The 18,611-nt window shown below is 39.9% G+C and overlaps 1 protein-coding gene and 1 pseudogene across 1 annotated transcript in view; both read left to right on the forward strand.

The window, feature by feature from the left end:
* CATSPERB (cation channel sperm associated auxiliary subunit beta) overlaps positions 1-18,611 on the forward strand; it is a 134,695-nt gene that overhangs the window by 42,570 nt on the left and 73,514 nt on the right. Inside the window, exons 10-15 of the mRNA XM_058294913.2 lie at positions 80-146; positions 788-834; positions 1,227-1,355; positions 1,703-1,724; positions 2,014-2,105; positions 2,189-2,341. Of these exons, the coding sequence (XP_058150896.2) occupies positions 80-146; positions 788-834; positions 1,227-1,355; positions 1,703-1,724; positions 2,014-2,105; positions 2,189-2,341 (510 nt within the window). The remainder of the gene's footprint in view (positions 1-79; positions 147-787; positions 835-1,226; positions 1,356-1,702; positions 1,725-2,013; positions 2,106-2,188; positions 2,342-18,611) is intronic.
* On the forward strand, positions 2,963-4,288 carry LOC139438081 (TATA-binding protein-associated factor 2N pseudogene; annotated as a pseudogene).

Below are 18,611 nucleotides of genomic sequence, written 5' to 3' on the forward strand. Positions count from 1 at the left end.
TTTTTTAAATAAGTTTTTTTTCTGTTTTATATCTTAAGTCTACATATTGCCTAATAGATACTTTTATTTATTTCTATAGGTTGACTATATCAAAGGAAAATTGTGGTATAATGAAAAATGTTTTGCTAACAGAGAACGCTTTGAAGGTAAATTTCTCACCTCCTGAGATGGCTCCCTCATCTGTCTGTTTATTGTTTCTGCTAGCTGTCTGCTCATCTTTAGAAGGCACTGGGAACTGAACCTGTGACCTCCCATGTGGGAAGCAGGCACTCAACCACTTGAGCCACATCTGCTTCCTACTCATTGTGTCTGCTTGTCTGCTCCTTGTTCCTGCTCGTTGTGCCTACATGTTGTGTCTGCTTGTCTTCTTTAGGAGGCACCGGGAACCAAACCCGGGACCTCCCATGTGGGAGGTTGGCACCCAAATGCTTGAGTCACATCTGCTTCCCCCTGAAGATAAATTTTAATTGAAGATATATTAATAGGTTTTTTCCAACATACATAATATATATAGATTAAATAAAATTACATAAAATTAAAATAGAATAAAATGTAAAAATAACTTTGTTTTATATAAGTTAATGGCCTAAAACTTAAGAAGTTTTAATATAAATCAGAAATGGGCACACCCTATATAGTGACAAGAAAATTGTGTTTAAGTATATATTAACTGATGGTACATAACTTTCAGTATTTCTATTTATGAAGACTATTTTGTCAGCACTAACATGTCTAGTTTTAGAAGTATAAATGCTGCTTGTAATTTCTGTACCTTTATGTTTTGTAGTTGATTATGTTACTATCACATTTGATAGAAACAAGACCCTAAGTGAGGTATGGTATTAAATATTTTAAAAGGTAAGGAATTTTGTTGTGTGAATTTCATGGATCGTTATTAGTCTAAAAAATATCATCTGTAGACTGACAGACTTAACAATCACTCTTTGCTTCCAACGGTATCTCTACTTGGGTTTGATGGTAGTTACCTAGCTATTTTGAATCTGGACCTACACAGTGATGCCAGAAAAACAATCCATACCAGAAAGAGATGCTTTGAAGTGCCGTCTGAACTCATATCTCCCAGGAGAGAGGCACAGCTATTAGAGATTTTAAAATATGATTTGTGATCAATCAGGACAGCACAATGGGTCATTAGTTTGCCTAAAACCACTCACTCAGATTTACATTTCAAATGTGGCATTAACTTTTCCTTTTTCTTTTTTAAGGCAAGCTCCTGTTTTTATAGTGAAGAACCATTCTTTGAATGGTTACCTTGCTTACCTCGCATTTTAAAACTGAAAAATGTTCCTCAAGGTGTGATAACATTTCTTGTTGACCAGGAGCATGCTACTGGAGTCTGCCTTCTCCATGACAAGGTAGACCTTATATCCCGAAGGTGATTGTTCTGGTCACTAAGTCCTACAACAATGAAAATTTACCTTAGGGAAAGTTATTTCCAAGTTCTAATTGTCTTTGGCAATAGAACCCGATAAAACTAGCTACTACAAAATTATTTGTTTTTAAGACTCAGGAGTTTCTTGCCTATGATTATCGTTCAGTGTAATAAAAATGGAAAATACGATGATGTTTGCATAGTGAGTCTCCCTTGCTAATTCTCCAGGAGAATAAAAACTGAGTTTGGTTTAAGAGTCAATGAAATGGTTAGTTTAAGTGAACAACAACAAAAAAGGAATTGCCACAGATCTATATTTTCTATTCCAAAGGTTCTTAATGCTACCTGTGAATTAGAATTATTCTTAGAGTCATTAAAATACATAAACGCAGTAATTACCCTCAACATCATGATCCAATAGGATTAGGGTGAGGCCCAGGCACCCACATTTAATATAAAAGTTTGGCTGGATGGTTACTAGCATGAGTACTGGAGTCTGTCTGCTGAGACCAATAATGATAATAAATCTCCCTTTGCCATTTACTATGGGACTCGAGACAAATTATTTAGTCTATGGAACTTTACTTTCAACATCTATAAAATGAGTGCATGTGGGAAAGGGGTATGGAGTAAAGAGGTATCAATGATTGCTCATTCTTCCAGCTCTATGTTGGCTAATGGGTATGTCCCTATGTCAAACAAAACCCAATCAGTAGGGTTGAACATGTGCTACTAATGCTACCACTAATACAACTAATAATATGGCCTGCTTGTGTTTTGTTTATCTATTTGTAGAAAAAAACCTGGGCCTCTGTAAGCATCCTAAAAAATAACCAGCAAAATTTACGACACAAATTTCCAGTTTTTACATTTCCTTTATCATTTTCTGTTCCTGTTGGAATGGTATTCCATCCACGAAGTCATTTTCTGTATGCTTACGGTAATCAGGTGCGTACACATAGGATTTCACATTCTGGTATAGGTAGGTGTAAATCATTCACTTTCTCTATGATGAATGGCTGTGCATAAATTTTAAAAAAAGAGCTTCTTTGATTATCAGGGAAGTGGAAGAGAAGACAATGGATATTTATTGCCAAGTTATTGTGTGCTAACCTTAGTGCCTGTCTAACTTTGCCTTTTCAGTAAAGACACTAGCTAATAAAGATGAGCCATGGGTTCACCACAGTTACCTTGAATTTTTCCAATTTGACTACATCCTTTCCTGACTCTGAATGACCTGGATTTTGCCCTTAACCATTAAGAGTGTTTATATCTGGTCTTTCTAGCCTTTAATGTTTGCCTTTTCCTCTTTGACTTTGTCTAAGCTTGGCTCCCTGGAACTGTTGGTTTTTAATGTCCTTCTGGTAGCATTCTCCATTCTCTGGCCCCACCTTCAGTCATTTAATTCTGTAGCAGTAGTCTGAAAGCATGGCAAATGAGCAGTTAAACCATCATGGGGCATCAGGCAGTTTAAAAGTAAGGGCACGGCCTCTCCAGCTGCCGTGCGGCCTGGCTTTTGTATTCCTTGTTCTCAGCAGGTTTTGGGGCTTTGTGCCACAGCTGCTTGTCATGTTGGATTCTGGAAGTTATGGTCAGCCTGGGGTTGAGCAGCAAAGTTATTCTTCCTTTGGAAATCAAGGCAACCAAAGCTTTGGACAAACACTACAAAGCTATTCTGGCTATGGGCAAATGACTGACTTCTCATACGGACAAAACTGTGGTGGTTACTCCAGTATTAGACAAAGCCTATCAGATTATTCACAGCCCACTGGTGGTTATGAGAACCAAAAGCCAGTGATCTTATAATAATCAGGGACAGCAAAACATGGAATCATCAGGAGGCCAACGTGGAAGAGCGCCTTTATATGACCAGTCAGACCGTGGTCAGCAAGAGTCATATGGGCAGTGGTCAGGCTGTGATCAACCTCAAGGCTCACATGATGAGCAGTCCAGTTCGAGCAGTTGTATGATTCCTGTAATCAAAACCAGCAGTCCTACCTTTCACAAAGGGAAAATTACAGCCACCACACACAAGGTGACCGCCGTGAAGCGAGTAGGTATAGAGAAGATGAGAGGATGTGGCAGGTCACAGGGAGGAGGTAGAGGGCATGGGGGATATGACAAGGATGGAAGAGGTCCTATGACAGGGTCAAATCGTGGAGACTGCGTGGCTTCAAAAGGTTTGGTGGTCACAGGGATTACGGGCCCAGACCAGATGCTGATTCAGAATCCGATAATTCAGGTAACAGCACAATCTTTGGGCAAGGACTTGGAGAAGGTGTGTCTGCCGATCCATTGGGGGAGTTCTTTAAGCAAAAACGAATTATCAAGACAAACAGGAAGACAGGAAAACCAGTGATAAGTCTTTACACAGACAAGGACACCGGGAAACCAAAAAGGGAGGTGGCAGTGTCGTTTGTCGATCCTCCTTTTGCTAAGGCAGCCATTGATTGATTTGATGGAAAAGAATTCCACAGCAACATCATTAAAGTGTCCTTTGCTTCCAGAAGACCTAAATTCGTGAGAGGAGGTGGAAGTGGGGGTAGACAGCAAGGCTGTGGAGGGTGTAGAGCCCGTGGAGGTTTTCGGCGAAGAGGTGGAAACCCCAGAGGTGGGGACTGGGTTTGCCCTCATCCATCAGGTGGAAATATGAACTTTGCTCAAATTCCTGCAATCAGTGCAATAAGCCCAGACCAGAGGACTCTCATCCCTCAGGAGAAGATTTTCAGAAGAGAGGCTAGTGGAGAGAGGGGCTACAGAGGTCGTGGGGGCAGAAGAGGAGACCGAGGTGGCTACGGCAGGGACAGAAGTGGGTGTGGAGATGGAGGAGACCGGGGTGGCAGCTATGGAGGCAAAACGACGGCAGGAAATGATCAGCGCAGCCGACCGTGCTGATGACTGTTTTGAATGTTCCTTTGCCTCTGACGTGATCCTTAGTGAAATTGTCAGAGTTTTGCTTGCTGCGTTCCTTGTGGCCTCTTCCTGGGTAGTAATAGTAAGTGACATTTAGATTTTTATTTGGGTGGGAGGGCTGGGACAGTTTTTCTCTTAGAAATGTCCATTGAAATTTCCCTTTTTAGTTTCCAACCTTCTCCTTCCCAACCCTTGAGACTGAGTGTGTTGGAAAATATTGCCAAAATGCAAAGTGTTTTGTAATAGTGCAATAAAGGCTGCTTATTTTTGCGGAGGAAAAAAGTAAAAGGCACAATATTTGAATCATTAAGTGCACTGCATTGAGTTCCAATGAAGGCACCCAACTTCCTTTCCCAATGGTGTTTCCAAACACCCCTGTTCTATTAAAATTTTGGATATTTATAGTGATGATATTCCCTGTTCCTAGGTCTGCTTGAAACCTGCCTACCTTCTGTTTACGCTGAATTTTTTAAAACTCCAGTTTCCCATTTGATTCTCCTTTAACCCTTGAATTTTTGGCACCCATAACAAGAACACAATTGCTATTCTCTGGTGTCCGGGTAGTTACATAGACAGCAGGCAACCAGTGTCCATCTAGTGTACTTTTCTCTGAATTTCCCCAACTGCAATATAATCCTTTGACTTCATTTAGCCTTTCCTGCCATTTTTGCCGAAGCTGCTACTTCATTGTTTTCTGTTCTGGAATTCCTAGCGCCTGTGGATCAGAAACTAATGGTGATACAAGAAGTTACTGTATTTGAACTTAATGGTTACAAAGTATGTAGATCAGAAATTTGCTAGAACATGTTATACCTCAAAATTTTCATTTATGTTTGCTTTGTCTGTGGACAATAAGTAGATGGAATTGAAGTTATTGATCATAAATGGTGTCTTCCAAAACTAAGTTAAGTAAAGGGACCAACAGTTAAACACAAGCAGTTCAGGCAGGCCAAGGAATCGGAACTCTTATGGGAACAGATTAACAATAGCTAACACTGATGTGAGTCTAATAGAGGTTAAAATGGCCCAGTTAGATGAGAACATAAAATATATTGAGAATCCTGTGTATTTTGGAGGCAAATAGGTCTATAAAATCTAAGGTAATATTCTCGTAGGAATGCTCAGGGGTTGGAAGTAAATGATGCAGTTTCAGTATCCCCTTGGGCTTGGGTGTATATCTAATTTCAGTGTTCACTCTGCATTTTCCTGAATAGTTTGGGCACTTGTGATAAATTCAGGGCCAGTAAAAATATTATGGCTTGAAAGTGGCCTAGAGGGGCTAGATTGTGTCATAGGAAAAAAAAATATGTATGGAGTTTATCCATTGAGACTTACAAATAGCCTTTTGAATATAGTAGGTGCACCCTTTAATTATAACTCTTTGGATGTTGCGATGGATTTTGACCAACATTGCTAAGTATAGGTATCTGTCTACTGTTACCTGTTAACAAAATCCTGTGGCGATCATTGTTGACAGTGAAAATAGCTATTTCAAGGAGTGATAGCGGTGAAAGCATGGTGAAGAGAGGATGAAAGGAGTTAGTAACTGAATATAAGCACATCTTTTATAATGTTTTGCTGAAAAGTAGAGCAATGAAATGAGACAAAGTTTGAAGGGAGAAGAGAGGTCATCCAAGAGTGAAAGTTTTTTTCTTAAAGATTGGACGAATTATACTGTGTGCTGATGGAAATTATTCACTAAAGGAAGAAAAACTGATGCAGGAGAGGAGAAATTGCTGGAGTGATGCTCTTAAATGGGTGACAGGAGATGGTATCTGTGCACTAGTGGAAAGGTTAGCCTTAATAAGAGTCCAGACAAGCTTTTCTGGGTAACAGAGGGAAGGAAGAGTTTTGTTGTTTAAAAGCTGGCAGGTGGGTAGATGTGGTAATAGGAGGTCATGGAACTTACCTTCTGTTTTCTCAATGAAATAGTAATTCAAATTATTTGTCAGTGAAGATGAAGGAGAAGTGTTGAGGGTTTGAGGAAAGGGGGAGCAGAGAAAATAGTTGTCTATGAGAATGATGATTAAGGGAAATCAGTATGATTGCTTGAGCTTTGTGCTCACAGATTCGAAGTATGACATTCAATACTACTAAATATTTTTCTCCACATTCACCTGTGGGGGCACACGGTGAAGAAGGCAGAGAATTTTATTTAATCATGGTTGAAATTTTACCAACATATTAGTAAGAATTAAGAACGTGTCGGTAAAGGAATGGTTACAAGGATTGAAAATGGAATATTAGCTTTAAAGAGGAAGTGAGCACATGATGTTGAAGAAAGAGTGTTAGAACTATCTAGGAATAAGCCAAACAAAAAGAATGCAATGTCTTAATGGGGGAAATTAAAGTGTTATGCAAGTATTTGTATGAAGACCTGTGTATGTCAAGAGATATTCTAAATCCATGCGTGGTAGGATTCAATATTGTGAAAATATCAGATATCTCCAAATTAGTCTATATATGCCACAAAATATCCATTAAGCCATATAGTGTAATAATGATATAGGAAGAGAATAGGAAGAGAATAAAGGCTAGAATCTGAGGGATCGACATAAAATAACATCCTATTTTTTAAAATTTATTATTTATTTACTTCTCCCCCTACCCTCTTGTTTGCGCTTGCTGTCTGCTCTCTGTGTTTGTTCCCTGTGTGCTTGTCTTCTTTTTCAGAGGTACCAGGAACTGAAACCAGGACTTCCCGTGTGGGAAAGAAATGCCCAATTGCTTGAGCCACCTCCATCCCCAGCTTGTTGTGTATCTCATTGTGTTTCCTCATTGTGTCTCTTCATTTTATCATCTTGTTGCATTATCTTACCATGCCAGCCCATCTCTTAAGTTCACTGTCTTGCTTATCTTCTTTTGGAGGCACTGGGAACCAAACCCAGGACGTCCCATGTGGTAGGCAGGTTCCCAACTGCTCGAGCCACATCTGCTTCCCCACAAGTTTTGATATATTGCATTTTCATGATTTTTTAAAATTAGGTAAGTTACAGAAAAATCATGCATAAAGTACAGAGTTCCCTTATACTACCCAATTATTAACACCTTGCATTAGTGTGGTATTTTTGTTAAAATTCATGAAAGAATATTTTTATAATTGTACTCTTAACTATAGTCCATCAGGTACAATAGGGTTCACTGTGTTGTACAGTCCTGGTTTTTTTTTCTAGTAACATATATATAACCTAAAATTTCCCCCTTTTAATTCAGATATATAATTCAGTGCTGTTACATTCTGATTTTGATCTGAGGATAGCCAAAATTATGGAATTGCATAGTAGACATGGGCAGAAAAACTCCAAAAGAGACCCCAAAAGCTTGTTCTTTGAAGATATGCAAATGACCAGTGAGAATATGTAAAGATGCTCAACACTATTATTCATTAGATACCACTTTATACCCATTTGAGTGATTAAAATAAAACAGAAGACAATAAATGTTGGTGAGGATGTGAAGAAATTGGAATTCTCATACGTTGCTGGTTGCTTTGCTTTGAAAAACAGTTTGGCATTTCCTCAAAAAGTTCCTATTAAACACTCTAGGCCTTACTTGTGAAATGTTCCAAATATTTGAGGAAGAGCCAACACAAATCTTATACAAACCTAGGATATTGTATATATCTGAGGAGAGGCAGGTGGATACGTATGGGGAGAAACACACAGGTAGATGTAAATTACTGGCAATATGCTAATTCTTAGTTTGGGTCGTCAGTTCACCCATCTTCTGTGTAATAGTAAATAAAGCCATCCATGGACAATATACAAAATACTTAGATTCCAGTTGACCAAGATGATGGTGTAAGAACTCCCAGGGTGCCATTCCCCCAAAGAATCTTTGAACAGTCAGCAAAAACTGGAAGAGTCATTTTCCTCAAAACTCTGGAAAACAAAGTGTTTCAGTAACTGGGTGAGGGCTGAATCAAGAAAAGGCATCTTTAAAAGCAGTGGGAGAGGCTCGTGGCACCCTTGCTGGCCCCTCCCTCACCCCCTTCCTGGCATGGTGAGGAGCCAACCTGAGTTCTCATTGTGGGACCCTGGCCCTTTCCTAAGGGAGCAGAGTGACCTCTGTGTGCTTTTCAGGGGGCCTGTATGCCAGTGCCAATCAACCGGGTGGGTGCATCAAATATTGAGCTAGAAAACTCATCTCTTGCTTGCCCACTCAGTACTTACCCTGCAGACAGAAGCATCTTGTAGACAGCTAAAGCATGTAAGAAACTATTCAAAGTGACCAGGGCAAAGGAATACCTGCTTTAAGGCATACAAGAGAATACCCAGGACGGGGAGAAAGTCTTGTCCATGGAGAGCAGAGGGGGCATTTGAATTTCTCTAAATGGGAGAATTCCCAATGAAAGGAGCAAGTACAAGTCTAGGACAAGACACAGGCTTAGAAAAGACAAAAAGGACTCTGCAATTCTCGTTTGCCTTAGGCTGATCTTGATAGGTGGGCTAACCTCTGAAGAAGAACCCAAGCCAACACAGAGCCAATTTGCAAAGACAGTGAAAGGTGTTTTTTTGCCTTGCTTTGTTTGCTTTGTTAGTCCTAGCACTCAAGTAAGGAACAGAGAACAGAGACTAAATTCCAAACTAACACTTTAAAATATTAAAATGTACACTGTGCAAAAAAATATTAAAAGACAAAAAAAGAAATGGGTAATGATGTCCCATCCAAAGAAACAGGATAAAATCCAGAAACCATCAATGAAGGAGATGAGACTTTGGACATTTAAGACAAAGACTTTAAGAAAAAATGATCCTCAATGTGGAGGCTTGGAGTTATGTGCCCCCAAAAAACACGTTCTTAAACTTAACCCATTCCTGTGGGTATGAGCCCTTGTAAACAGAACCTTTTGATGAGGTTACCTCAGCTAGTGTGTGGCCCATCTGACTCAGAATGGGTCTTAGTCCCATTACTGAAGTCCTGATAGGGAAGGTTACAGAGAGAGAAAGGCAGAGGTAGCAGCGAGGAGCCAGAAGTCAGCAGAACCCAGAAAAGAAGCCAGGAGAGGCTGCCAGCTCATTGCCATGTGACAGAAAGCCACAGACCATGGACTGCCTGTGGCCACACTCAGAATGCAACTATATGCTGGGAGAAAGTATTGCCTTGATGACACCTTGCTTTCAGACTTCTCCTAGCTTCAAAACTATGAGCCAATAAATTCCAACTGTGTAAACCAACATATTTGCTTGGGCAGCCAGGAAATTAGAACAGTGTTCGGTACCAACAGTGTGATACTGCTGTTGCAAATATCTAAAATGTGAAAAAGACTTTGCAGTTGGGTAATGGGTAGAGGCTGGAAGAAGTGTAATGTGCTTGATAGAAAAAGCCTAGATTACCACCACACCAGAAAGCCAAGACTGCCTACAGCTGCAAGCAGGAGAATTGCATCCATCATCCATGTGGAATCTAAACCCCCTCTTGATGTAGAGCAGGACTGGACATAGCCATCCCAGGTCCACAAGATGGAGGAATAGAGTATGGATTAGAGTGAACTTACTGGTGTTCTGCTGGGGAAATATTGTGATTAGTAAGGGAAGAAACTGTAGTAGTGATGTGGAGAGGGTGGCCATGGTGGCTGCTGATGGTCAGGAGAGGGAAGAAAAGATATGGTGTGGGGGCCTTTTCAGGATTTGGAGTTGTCCTAGGTGGTGCTGCAGGGATGGATGCTGGATGTTGTGTGTCCTGTCGTGGCCCACTGGCTGGACTGGGGGAGAGTGTGGACTACAATGGGGACCGCTGTCCATGTGCTGCAGCGGTTGTCCAGAATGTATTCACCAGGTGCAGTGGATGCACCACAATGATGGAAGAGTTTGTTGATGTGGGAGGGGTGGAGTGGGTGGAGTGGGGGGTATATGGGGACCTCATATTTTTTTAATGTAACATTTAAAAGAAAATAAAGAAGAAAATGAAAAAAAGAAAAAGCCTAGATTGCTTTGAAGAGACTGTTCGTAGAAATATGGATATCACTTGAGCTACATCCACTCCGAAATAGGGATACCAAAGGTACTTCTGATGAGGTCTTAGAAGGAAATGATGAATGTGTTATTAGAAATTGAAAGAATGGTGATCCTTGCTTGAAAGTGGCAGACAACTTGGTGAAACTGAGTTCTGATGTTGGATGGAAGGCACAATTTGAAAGTGATGAACTTCAATACTTAGCGGATGAGATTTCCAAGCAGTGTGGAAGATGCAGTCTGGTTTCTCTTTGCAGCTTATAATTAAATGAAAGAGCAAAGGGATAACCTGAGAAATGAACTCTTAAGCAGAAAGAAACCAGAAATTGATGGTTTGAAAAATTCTGAGCCTATCCAGTAGTGTGCTCTGATACTAGGGTTAGAAGCATCTCTATCAGGGATTTCCTTGAGCTTCCAGAATGCAGGTCCCCAGAAATTGGGTTCCATGTGAGGGATATAGATCTAGCCAATCATATCAGTGGAAGTCAGGATTAGAAATGCAGTTATGCAGGATGGATCTGTGGAAGGTGCTCTTTTTTTCTTTTTTTAATTTTTTTACATTTTTAAAAATTATCTTTTTTCTTAAAAGATACATAAATCACACAAAATGTTACATTAAAAAATATAAGAGGTTCCCATATACCCCCTCTCCCCATTCTTCCCCCCACTCCTCCCACATCAACAACCTCTTTCATCAGTGAGGCACATTCATTGCATTTGATAAATGTACTTTGGAGCACTGCTACACAGCATGGATTATAGTTTACATTGTAGTTTATACTCTCTCCCAGTCCATTCAGTGGGTTATGGCAGAATATATAATGTTGCACTCCCCAATGGAGCAGCAACGACCCCCCAAGTGCAAGGGCAAAGAACAGTGAAGGATGATACAATGATCATCTTTATAAGCCTGTGTGCTTGAAACTTCAACTAGGCCTAGAGCTGCAGGGTGCCTAAGAGTTACCCCCTGAGAGCCCCCATGAAGTTCAAATGTGGCCACTCTCTAAGTCAAACCCAGCATGTAAATGCATTACCTTCCTCCTGGCATGGGACATGACTCCCAGGGATGAACCTCCCTGGCACTAAGCACCAGCTGGTGAAGCAACTGAAAAAATACCTTGAATTAAAGGGGGAAATGGTAAAGACAAATGAGTTTATATGGGTAAGAGACTTCAAAATGAGTCAGGAGGTCATCAGAGGGGTCATATTTATGCACGTCTCCTCAGGATCTCAGACACAGCCAAAGTAGATACAACCCCAGGTACTGGGGCTCCTGAGTGATACGGAGACACCCAGGTCCTATGGTCATGACAGATGGCTCTGGAGCTCAGTGGGCCCTACTTTGGAATTTGTGCTCCTGAGTGTGATGGAGTTGCATTCAGATGTTACCTCTCTACACATGTGTCTTCTTTCACTTTTAGTGAACTTGTGCTTGGTGCTGGGGTTGGTATATGCTCAGGAGACTTGAATCTCTGAACTGTCAATGTTCCAGCTAGGCCCTGAGGCTCAGCAGATTTGCAACACTTACTCTCTGGTTTGTTGGACTTATCAGGCCAGCTAACAGGGAGGTGAGGATGGTCAACCATCACACCAGGGAACTGATAGAGTCTACAACTGCAAGCAGGAGAATCCCATCCATCAGCCATGTGGTATCTAAACCCCCTCTCAATTTAGAGGTGGAGTAGACATCACCATCCCAGGGTCCTCAGTATGGAGGAATAAAATATGGATTAGAGTTGACATACTGGTATTCTACTATGGAAGAGTCTCTTGTCTGATGGTTTGGACTCCTGTGAACTACATGCAAAGCTGACATTGTGTGTGTGTGTGTGTATGAAATTTGTATGAGCAGAACCACTACCAGCATGGAATTAAAGGGACAGAAAAGGATCAAATTAAAAGAAGAATGATTTCAAGTGCAGATCCATGGAAGCTGAAGTCTGGGCTGAAGAGATCTCTGGGCCAAGAGAGTAGGCCCACCAATGTTCATCGCTGAACATTGAAACAATGAAAGGGCAGGTTCACCCCTGTGTTTGGAGGGGTCAGGTAATCTGATCTGGTACTTGGGAGGGGGCGTGCCTTGTACCCCATTGTTCAAGGGTGCAAGTTTCCATTCCATTGTTCATAGATGGTGGGGCTTGTGCCCCAGCATTCTCAGAGAGACTGGACACCACCCCAATGCTCAGAGAGGGTGGGGCCTGAGTCAAGGCATTTGTGGAGAGACTGGCCTCCATCCTGATGCTGGGAGAGGTTAGTGCCCAGTGACCACTGAGGAAGAGCTTGGAAAGAGTCCATCAGGTCAAGAGGACAAAACCTTAATCCATAGATGACTTCAGAATTTGGAACTAATGGAGTTTTCCCTGATTAGTTTTTTAATTGTTTGGGACATGTGACACCTGTTTTCATTCCAGTTTCTCCCTTCTGGAATGGGAATGTTTATCCTACACCTGTTCCTCATTGTATAGTGGAAGGAAATAACTTGTTTATTAGGTTTCACAGGTTCACAGACAACGAAATTGTGCCCCAGGACAGATCAAACCCATAACTGAATTTGATGAGACTTTCCACTTAGCATTGTTTCTGAAATGACTTGAGGCTCTGGGGATGTTGTGATGGAGTGAATGTATTTTGCAACAAAAAGAACATGTTTCCTCAGGATTGGATCCGGAGGGTGCACTGTGGTGGTTTGGAACTATGTACCACAGGAAAACATGTTCTTAAACTTAATCCATTCTTGTGGTGTGAACCCATTGTAACAGGAATTTTTGAAGCAGTAACCTAAACTAGCATGTGACCCAAGGTGCTCAGGATGGATGGGGGGGGAGGGGGGAGTGTGTCTTAATCCTATTACTGAAGCCTTATAGTGAAGGCCACACACACAGAGAAAGACAGAGGGAGTACTGAGTAGCCAGCAGTCAATGGGACCTGGAAAAAAAAAGCCAGGAGAAGGTGCCATGTATATTGTCATGTGACAGAAAAGCTGTGGACCACAGATCACCAGCAGCCAGCTCCAGAATGCCACAGTCTTCTGGGAGAAAGTATTGCCTTGATGACACTTTGACTTTGGACTTTTCCTAGCCTTAAAACTGTGAGTAAATAATTCCCACTGTGAAAGCCAACACACTGCATGGTATCCAGGAAACTAAAGCACTCAATATACCCACAGAGGTAAAGGAAAACACCAAGAAAGAACAAAGGATATCAGGAACATGATAAATGAACAATATAAGATTTTCAATTAAGAGATAGAAATTTTAAAAGGAACTGAACAGGAATATTGGTGCTGAAGTCCACAATATCTGAAATGAAGAATTCCTCAGAGGTTTTTAACAATAGATTGGAGCTGGAAGAAGAAAGAATCCATGAACTCAAAGGCAAGACAATCGAAATTATTCAGACTGAGAGGCAGAAAATAAAAGATTTAAAAGGTGCAAATAGAGCTTAAGAAACTTGTGAGTCACCATCAAGCATACAAATATATGAATTATGGGAGTCCCAGAAGGAGAAGAAAGGGAGAAAGGAAAAGAAGGGATATTCAAAGTAACAATGGCAGAAAAATCCCCAAATTTCATAAAAGACATGAATATGCACATTCAAGAAACCCGATGAATTCCAAACAGGATAAACTTAAAGAGAAATATGAAAAGGCACATAGCAAACTGTCAAATGCCAAGGGCAGGGAAAGTATTCTGAAAGGGCAAGATAAAAGCAACATATTATATACAATGGAGTCCCAATGAGATTAAGTGCAAGGAGGCACTTCTGGAGGCAAGAAGATAGTGAGATAAAATACTTAAAGTGTTGGAAGAAAATAATTGTGAACCAAGAATTTTATGATTGGAGAGACTGTCTTTCAAAAATGAGGGAGAGATTAAGTTATTTCCAGATAAATAAAAGCTGAGGAAATTTATCACTACTAGGTCTGTCCTACAAACAATGTTAAAAGTTCTTAAGAATGAAAGGAAAGGATGCCAAACAGTGGAACAAAGCAGCATAGGGATAAAAGTAATGATATGGGTAATTATAGATACCAGTACTATTGTTTTGCCTTTTTTTTTTTTTTGTCATTTAACTCCACTTTTTACTTCTTACAGGTTGTAAAATGCAAATGTATAAAAAGTAATGAACTAAAGATAAATGAGTTTGTATGGCTAAAAGACTTCAAAATGAGTCAAGAGGCCATCCCAGAGGTAGTATTTATGCACATCTCAACAGGATCTCATTGACAGTGGAAGTAGATACTACCCCAAATAGCAAAGTTCCTCAGGGAGGTGGAGACATCCAGACACTGTAGTCAGGGGAGATAGCTCAGGAATTTGGCCCCCTGCAGAGGGCCCTAATCTGGTGTTTATGCTCCCCAGTGTGACAGAATCAGACTCAGCAGTGGTTTCCCTATGCATGTTCTTCCGTTCTTCCATTTGTAATTAGTACTAGAGTTGGTAGGTGTACATCCAAAAGACTTAAATCTTTGAGCTGTCCATGTGCCAACTGAGCTCTGAATCTCAACAGAGTTGCAACTCCTACTGTCCAGTTCAATGACCTCACCCAGGAGAACTAATGGGGAGGAGATGATAGACAAACATACCAAGGAACCAAGAGTGCCTACAACTACAAGCAAGAGAGTCCCATTCATTGGAGGTATAGGATCAAAGCCCCCCTCAGTTAATGGTGGAGTGGGCATCACCACCCCAGAGTCCTCAGGATTGGAAAATAAACTATGGGCTAAAATAAACTTAGTAGTATTCTTCTACGGATTTATTGTGATTCTAGCAATGGAAAATATACCATTGTTGCAGAGGCAGTGACCCATGGATGTTCTGGGGTTAGGGAGAGGGAAAAACAGGTATATTAGGGGGACATTTTCGGGAATTGGGATCATCCTGAATAATATTACAATGACCGATATGGGCCATTATATATCCGGCCATAACTTACAGAGTCAAATGGGAGTGTAAACTACAATGTAAACTATAGTCCATGCTTAGTGGCAATGCTTCAAAATGTGTTTATCAATTGCAATGAATGCACTACACTGATGAAAGATGTTGCTAATGTGAGAAAATGTGGGAGGTGTGGGGAGCAGGGCATATGGGAATTCCCTATATATTCTCTGTAACATTTATGTAATTGAGGTATCTTTAAAAAAAATTTTTTTAAGTGAAAAGAAAAAGTATTTGAAAAGAAAAAAAGTATTGAAAAATTTCTATGGATTGGAACATACAATGTATAAAGATAAAATTTGTAACAAGTACAACTAAAGGTGGTCAGAGGGATATAGGAACAGTGCCTCTGTACGCTATTAAAGTTGGTATCAAATCACACATAAATGTTATATATTTAGGATGATAAATCTTACCCTGATGGCAACCACAAAGAAAATATGTAAAAAATATGTATGAATAAATAAAAGAGAAAGGACTCAAAATTGTGTAGTACAACAAAATCAAATAAATATGAAAATAGGTTTTAATGGAAGAATTGAGGGGAATAAAGGTATGGCACCTAGAAAGACCATGTAGCAAAATGGTAGAAGAATGCCCTGCATTATCAGTAGTTACATTAAATGTAAATAGGTTAAACTCTCCAGTTTTTAAATTTTAACTCAAAAGGCAGAGATTGGCAGAATGGATAAAAAAGTATGATCCAAATATGTGCTGTTTACAAGAAAATTACATTAAGTTCAAAGACAAAAAAAGGCTAAAAGTGAAAGTTATGAAAAAAGTCATACCATGCAAATAGTAACCAAAAGGGAGCTAGAATAGCTATACTAATATTAGACAAAATAGACTTTAAGGCAAAAACTGTTATGAGGGGCAAAAAAAGTGACTATATACTGATACGTCAACAAGAAGACATAACAAGTATAAATATATATGCATATAAGAGAGATGATCAATAAGGAAATAGAAGACTTGAATGATTCTCTAAATCAAATAGATCTAACAAATATATAGGACATTTCACCCAACAGCAGCAGGCTATCCATTCTTCTCTAGTGCACATGAATCATTCTGCAGGATAGACCATATGTTAAGATGCAAATCATGTCAATAATTTCAAAATATTGAAATAATACATTGTATCTTCCCTGACCACAATGGAATAAAACTAAAAATCATTAGCAAAAGGAGAACTGGAAAATTCACAAATATGTGGATATTAAACAGTGCACAAACAACCCTGAAGAAATGATGAAATATCTTCAGGCCAATGAAAATGAAAATATAACATACCAAAACTTATTGCAGCAAAGGTGGTGCTGAGAGGGAATTTAATAGCTCTAAATACTTATCTTAAAAAGAAGAAAGATCTCAAATGAGAGAGCTAACCTTAAAACTGGAGGATCTAGAAAAGAAGAACAAACTAATCACAAAGGAAGCAGAATGAAGGATGTAACAAAGATTAGAGTGGAAATAAATGAAATAGAGAAAATCAACAAAATCATAAATTGATTCTTCAACAATATCCATAATATTGACAAACCTTTAGTTAAAGACTGAAAAAAGAGAGAGGGCATAAATAAAATCAGAAATGAACAGAGGACATTACTACTGACCCTATAGAAATAAAAAGGATTCTAAGAGGATACTATGAACAACTGTACACCAAAAAATTAGATAACCTAGATGAAATGGACAAATTCCTTGTGGCAGTTTGATATTATTTATGAATTCTAAAAAGAGATATTGATTATGTTTGTAAACTGGTCTTTCTCTGAGTGTAATACCCTTTGATTGTGTTAAATTCAAGGGCTTTACATTTTACTTGATTAAATCAAGATTAGGGCTTTGATTTGACCATGTCATTAGTGAGTTCAGGGTTGATTCCCCACCCTCTTGATGGGCTATATAAATGGACGCTCAATCAAGAATACAGAAGTAGATACATGGAAAAGAAGTAGATACACACAGAAAAAGAACACAGAGGAAGAGAAACAGCTCCATAGACATGGCAGAGGCCCCGGGAAGAGAGATGAGCCTGAAAGTTTGCAGTCAAAGAGAACAGAGCAACTGAGAAGACCTGAGAGGTGAGTCTTTTACCAGCCTACAGCTGAGATTGGAAGAAGCTGGAACCACAGAGCCTTAAGAGGAAAAAGGAAGGCTGAACCCTGGCAGACATCACCTGCCATCTTGCTTCAACACGTGGCAACAGAATTTGGTGAGAAAGTAACTTTAAGGTGGACTCTTTAGGACACTGTAACTTCCACCCCAGATGAATATCCTTTATAAAAGCCAACAGATTTCTGGTACTTTGCATCAGTACCCCTTTTGGCTAATATATTCCTAGAAACACACAAACTATACTGACTCAAGGAGAAACAGAAGAACAAAACAGACCCATAACAAGCAAAGAGACTGAATCAGTCATCAAAAACCTCGCAAGAAAGAAAAGCCCAGGACCAGATGGCTTCATGGAGAATTTCACCAAACATTCCAAGAAGAATTAATACCAATCCTGTTTGGACTCTGCTAAAAAACTGAAAAGGAGAGAATACTCCCTCAATCATTCTGTGGTCAACATCACTCTAATACCAAAACTGGATAAAGATACCACAAAAAAAACGAAAATTGGAAAACGGACTTTGGCCCAGTGGTTAGGGCGTCCGTCTACCATATGGGAGGTCCGCGGTTCAAACCCCGGGCCTCCTTGACCCGTGTGGAGCTGGCCCATACGCAGTGCTGATGCACGCAAGGAGTGCCGTGCCACGCAAGGGTGTCCCCCGCGTGGGGGAGCCCCATGCGCAAGGAGTGCGCCCATGAGGAAAGCCGCCCAGCGTGAAAGGAGAGAGCAACCTGCCCAGGAATGGCGCTGCCCACACTTCCCCTGCCGCTGACGACAACAGAAGCGGACAAAGAAACAAGATGCAGCAAATAGACACCAAGAACAGACAACCAGGGGAGGGGGGGAAATTAAATAAATAAATAAATCTTTAAAAAAAAAAAACACGAAAATTGCAGGTCACTATCTCTTATGAATATAGGTGCAAAAAGATCAACAAAATGTTAGCAAGCCAAATCAAATAGCACATTAAAACAATTATATACCATGATCAAGTGGGATTTAGTCCAGATATTCAAGGATGGTTCAATATGAGAAAATCAGTTAATGTAATTTAACTACTACCACATTAATAGAACACAGGAAAAAAACCCACATGATCATCTCAATTGACGAATAAAAGGCATTTTACAAAATACAGCACCCTTTCTTTTTATTATTGTTAATATTAAAGAAATTTTCCATTACATAAATGTTACAATGAAAATATAGGGGATTCCCATATGCCCCACCTCCTCCCCCTTTTAAATTTTCCTCTATTAATATCGTTTTTCATTACTGTGCTACGTTTG

The sequence above is a fragment of the Dasypus novemcinctus genome, chromosome 3, assembly GCF_030445035.2.
Source record: "Dasypus novemcinctus isolate mDasNov1 chromosome 3, mDasNov1.1.hap2, whole genome shotgun sequence".
NCBI lineage: Eukaryota > Metazoa > Chordata > Mammalia > Cingulata > Dasypodidae > Dasypus > Dasypus novemcinctus.